The sequence below is a fragment of the Onychomys torridus genome, chromosome 3 (assembly GCF_903995425.1).
Source record: "Onychomys torridus chromosome 3, mOncTor1.1, whole genome shotgun sequence".
NCBI classification, from domain to species: domain Eukaryota; kingdom Metazoa; phylum Chordata; class Mammalia; order Rodentia; family Cricetidae; genus Onychomys; species Onychomys torridus.
This window is the reverse complement of record NC_050445.1, coordinates 129,492,255-129,498,191: the sequence shown is the minus strand read 5'-3', so window position 1 is coordinate 129,498,191 and position 5,937 is coordinate 129,492,255. Positions and strand designations below refer to the sequence as shown.

The 5,937-nt window shown below is 38.7% G+C and overlaps 1 gene segment (V, D, J or C); it reads right to left on the bottom strand.

Moving 5' to 3' along the window:
* Positions 1 to 5,085: 5,085 nt before the first annotated feature.
* LOC118580202 lies at positions 5,086 to 5,583 on the bottom strand. The segment is given in 2 exon segments: positions 5,086 to 5,408; positions 5,529 to 5,583. Coding segments are annotated over 2 exon segments (378 nt in total).
* Positions 5,584 to 5,937: the final 354 nt, after the last annotated feature.

The following is a 5,937-nucleotide window of genomic DNA, read 5'->3' as shown; positions in this document are numbered from 1 at the left end:
CACCTTACACCTGTCAGAATGGCTAAGATCAAAACCACTGAAAACAGCTTATGCTGGAGAGGATGTGGAGCAAGGGGAACTCTCCTCCACTGCTGGTGGGAATGCAAGCTTGTACAGCCACTTTGGAAATCAGTGTGGCGCTTCCTTAGAAAATTGGGAATCCATCTCCCCCAAGACCTAGCTGTAGCACTCTTTGGCATATACCCAAGGAATGCTCAATCATACCACAAGGGCATTTGCACAGCTATGTTCATATAAGCATTGTTGGTAATAGCCAGGACCTGGAAACAACCTAGATGCCCTTCAACTGAAGAATGGATAAAGAAAATATGGTACATATACACAATGGAGTACTACTCAGCACAGAAAAACAATGACATCATGAGGTTTGCAGGCAAATGGATGGATCTAGAACAAATCATCCTAAGTGAGGTAACCCAGACTCAGAAGGACAAACATGGTATGTACTCACTCATAGGATGATGCTAGATGTAAAACAAAGATGACTAGACTGCTACACAATTCCAGGGAGGCTTCCTAGAAAACAGGACCCTAGCAAAGACACAGGGATCACCCAATGACAGAGAAATGGATGAGATCTATGTGGACAACCTGGATGTCAGTGGGAGTCATAAAGGGCAAGATTTGAGGGAAAGTAAGCTTAGGGGAACAGGAGATCCCAGCTGGATCAAGAACAGAAAGGGAGAATGAGGAATAACAGACCATGATAAATGAAGACCACATGAGAAAAGGAATAGACAGAGTGCTGGAGAGGTCCCTAGAAATCCACAATGATACATCCTCTGTAGACTGCTGGCAGTGGTACAGAGAAAGTGTGATCTGACCTAGACTGGTGATCAGATGGCCAAACACCCTAATGGTCGTGCTGGAACTCTCATCCAATAACTGATGGAAGTGGATGTATAGATCCTTGGCCAGGCCTCAGGTGGAGTGCCAGGTGTCCAATCGTTGAGAAAGAGGAGGGATTGTAAGAGTGTGAATTGTTGACACCAAGATTGGAGAGGCACAGTGACAAATATCCAAACAAATGGAAGCACATGAATTATGAACTAAAGGCTGTGGAGCCCCCAGCTTGATCAGGTGCTCTGGATAAGTGAGAATAGCTTGAACTGTTTGGGAGGCATCCAGGCTGTGGGACTGGGACCTGTCCTTAGTGCATGAGCTGGCTGTTTGGAATCTTGGGCTTACACAGGGACACTTTGCTCAGCCTGGAAGGAGGGGACTGGACCTTACTGTACTGAATCCACCATGTTTAAATGAATCCCCAGGGAAGTCTTGGTCCTGGAGGAGATAGGAATGGAGGGGAGGGGATTGGGGGAATGTGGGGGGGGGGGCAGGAGTGGGGAGGACAGCGGAACCCATGGCTGTTGTGTAAAATTAAAACACAAATATAATAAAAAATAGAATAAACATGTATTATAAATTGAATGTAAATATTTGTGCAGGAGTCACAAAAACACATCCAAGAACAATCCAGGGGAATCTATTCTTCAGAGATAAGAAAAAGTCTGCTTTTCCCCCCATGGGGCCTGTCAGTTCCCCAAGGGACTGTCCACCATGCATTGTTTGTTTGACCACATTGTGAAATCAATGTGCCATTCAACGTTAGCATTTATATAGATCTAATAATAGGATCACTAAAGAACATGGCAGTTCTATTTTCAATGTTTTGAAAATTCTTATGATGAACTGCCTAGTGGTCATACTGATTTATATTACAATGAATGCTTTACCTCTCATGATAGAGAGATATTTCCTTATTATTTTTATTGGCATACACTTCATGATTAGTAACATTGAACATTTTTGTCTCATCCCTATTAGTCATTTGTATATTTTGAGAAATGACAGTTTGATTCTATTGCAGAATTTTGAATTTATTTGTTGTTGTGATTGAGTTTTGATTAAGGGTATTGATCCATAATATATCCTGTTCTCCTTTTATTTTGTATATTTGCCTTTGTTTTCAATCAAGGTTATGTAAGCAGTGTAGCATGTACTAGGAAGTGTTCTCTGTCTTTGATGTTGTATAATAAAATGAGGCATATTTGTATTGGTTTTTCAAATTTACATTAGAATTCAGAAATTTGAGTGAGTAGGAATGCTGCAAAAAATTCACCAACTTGTTCGTTTTATAGTATTTGCTTTTAGCTCTGTATGTATTCACTTTAAAATTTAGTCACATGCAAAAGATGCAAAATGACATTACCAACTCTGTTGTGATTATCTCTACTCAGACAACAGAAGGTATCATACAGGAAGCCACATTCTCAAATCTACATTTCTTCTCTTCCTGCTGCACAGTGTTATAGGATAATGACTCTCTGAAACTTTTATCACAAAGGAAGTTTTTGGGACAAGGTGATTTACTTGGGTCCAGTCTGTGTTCAGCATCGTATTATAGAAAGGATCCACATGTCCACTGTTTTCTTCCTTCCTTCATTTTCAAAGACTATTTCATATTCTTCTCTGAAGTGAAACAACACCCATCATTCCTTTGTCCCACTGTAGCCAACACTTTTGAGTAGCACAGGACTCTTGAATGATTCTACTTCTCCTAGAGGTTGGATGCAAAACAAATCCAAGAACACATTAAAATTATACACCATGATAAAGTAGGTTTCATCTCACAGCCTATTATTTTTCTACTGAGAGGTAGAAAGGGCATGGATACTGATGGAAAGGTAGAAGGGAAGGAACTGGAAGAAGAAGAGAAAGGGGAAACCATAATCAGGTTATATTATGAAAGAAAAATATATTTTCAATAAAAGGAGAAAAAAGAAAATATATAATCTAAATTAAATAAATACAAATAACTCCGTTGTCTCAAGACATCTTTTTTCTATTTTGAACATCATAGTTATTATGATGCCTACCACAAATCTTTCAAAATAGCTAAAGAATTAAAACAGTGACTATTAACTAAGATGTCAACCTTGGAAAAAGGAAAGGCTCATTCTGTGATTCTTTTGTTGTTATAGTTAGGGACCACAGAGAATGCACACCATAAACAGAGATTAACTAATGTCAGCACTAAACCTCTGACACCAGAGAGAAATTTTGATTTTTTTTTGAAAATGTCTTTTATCCCAAATTTGTTTTGAAGGATGTGTAAGGTGAGACAGGGATGTAGAGGAAAAGAACAAAGTTAATGCTATTTTAGTGTTTCTTACTCCTCTTCGTCTTCCTAGCCTCTGCCTTTTCCTCCCTGTCTTCATCTCCCATGATGCATCATAACCTAGTTGAATGTATTTCACAAGACAAAAGTCATTTTAACAAAGTGTTGATATAGTTCATCCTTCTGACAATTAAGAAGCAAAACTATACAATTATCTCTATAGTGTCTTCAAAATCATTTCTATAGGAGTCAATCAATATTTATGATAAACTTCTAAGGAAACAAGGCATAGTCACAAAAATACCTTACTGTCTATAAAGGTCATGCAAATATCATAGTCATAATGAGTAAGAGAACACTGGACATTTTTATATCAGATTACAGAAAAGATCAAAATGTCACTGTCACCACTTTTATCTAAAATAATAGCAGAGATACACTAATTCTATTCATAAATGATCAATGAAAAACACGAGGTAAAATATTTGCTGATAATATTAGTATACAAATTCATAAATAAGGAATCTCAAAATAAATATTTAGAAGTAATTATAATAAAATCTGGCAATACACAAAGGGTAGTGGAATAGCTCCTGTATATTAACAGGCATACAAGTGAATACAGACTTTATCTGAATGAGCCACTTTTTAAAAAATATTTTTACATGCCTGAGTGGTTTGCTTGCATGTTTATAAGAACATTGTGTGCCTGCCTGTTGCTCTCAGAGGCCAGAAGAGGGTATTCTATCCCCTGGAACGGAAGTCAAAAATAGCTGTGTGTGACTATATGAGTGCTGAGAATCAAACCCAGGTCCTCTTCAAGAGCATCAGGTGCTCCTAACCACTGATCATTCTCTCCAGGTCCATGAACCACTTTTAAATGTATATTATCTCCAGTTTGCAAATAAACTCAATGTAATGAAGCTAATACTCCTGAAGGAGTTTGTAAAGTTGATTAACTCAGTCCACAATTTATGTAGAAAATAAAAAGACAGCAAAACTAGGAAAATGTGAAGCCCAGAAATGTGGTATTATATCGTATGACTTTTTCTATGTTTTCAAAATCATAGTAATTAAGTTTGTGGGTAGTATATATGCACAGATAGACACATATATGAATGAGACATTATAAAAAACACAGGAAATAGATCTAACACATACAATTAAAAAGAACAGAATTGAAGATGGGTCACTATTATTGGGCTGGTGTTTGTTTTGTTTCTAAAACTGTGCTATGTGATATAGATTTTTCAATAATACCACTTCTGGAGGCATGGTCAAAACAGCCCTTTACTCTGTAATTTCATGTCTACTAATCTACATTGCACTTCACACAGTGGGATTTAAAGTCAGAAGAAAGTCAGGGTTGTTCTGTTTTGTTTGATACTTGTAAGGGATGAATGGGATGGGAGCCAGAAGAATCCTATGTGAATCACCACAGACAGCTGAGAGTATCAACACTTAGGGCTGAAATTTTAATTCACAACAGAAGATCATGGTTAGGTAACTTCTCCTTTCTCTGACACCTGTGCTCTAGCTTTTGTGAGGAAAACAGGAATTCTTTTTAGTGTTAGCGTCTCTCAATAATATTTTCCTGACATTGAAATGCTGGTTCTTAGAAGCAAATTCATTGATTCTAAATGATGTGTGGTTGAAATGTCCACAGAAGCTTCTACTCTTCTGTAGAAGAGTTCCAGGTAATGATACAATTCAGAATCCTCATTGGAAATGGCTTTATCCTCTGCTAAGGCAGAAAAGGCATTGGTACTTTGTATGCCAGGAAATGAAGGGCAAGGGGGGATGACTGTTTAGCCTCCTCTGGAAAATCAAATGTTTCTCAGTGAGAATTTGTAAAAAGCCTGTGACATCTCAGAAACAGTTTCAGTGAGTAAGTCATGAGGATCAGTGGAGGCGGCCCAGCCTCTCACTTCTGCTTCCATGGAAGTTTATGTTATGACTTGTATCACTGTGGGAGGATACTCATTATCCTGTTGACAGTAATAAGTTGCAATGTCTTCAGACTCCAGGCTGCTGATGGTGAGGGAATAATCTGTCCCAGACCCACTGCCACTGAACTTCGATGGGACCCCATCAGCCAAGTTGGATGCACTGTAGATCAGGAGCTTAGGAGCGTTTCCTGGTTTCTGCTGGTACCAGTTTAATCTACTATAAATGCTCTGACTGGACCGACAATTGAGAGTGACTCTGTCTCCCAGAGATGCAGACAAGAAGGATGGAGACTGGGTCATCTGGATGTCACATCGGGCACCTAGGAATGGAGACATAATAAATGCCCAAATAGTTAAGCATGATAAGGGAGGACCTTCCCCAATACCAGTAAACACTAATCAGAGAGTATCAGTGAAATTCCCATTTAGTCCTTTTTCACCTGGTAACCAGAGCAGCAGGAGCCCGAGGAGCTGAGCAGGGGCCCTCATGTCCATGCTGAGTCCTGACTGCAGTGACAACTGTACAGGGTGTGACTGGTATATGAAGAAGTCCTCAAGGCTGTGCAGTGAGTGCATGCAAATCACTGGGAACCAGTTAGCATGGGCATGGCTGGGAGGTTTACTATCTCAGTAACTAAGCACAAGTCCTGTGTCCTCAGATGCCTGAGGCCAGACCATACACATATGCCTACAAAAAAATGCATTTCTCTTTTAAGTTCTAAATTTTGGAGTTGTCTTTGAAAATTTCTACTGTACATAAGCGCCTTTTTAATAATATAATTCTAATATATGTTAATATATACTCAAATATCTGACTGTCAATGACTATACAACAGAGGAGGGACTATA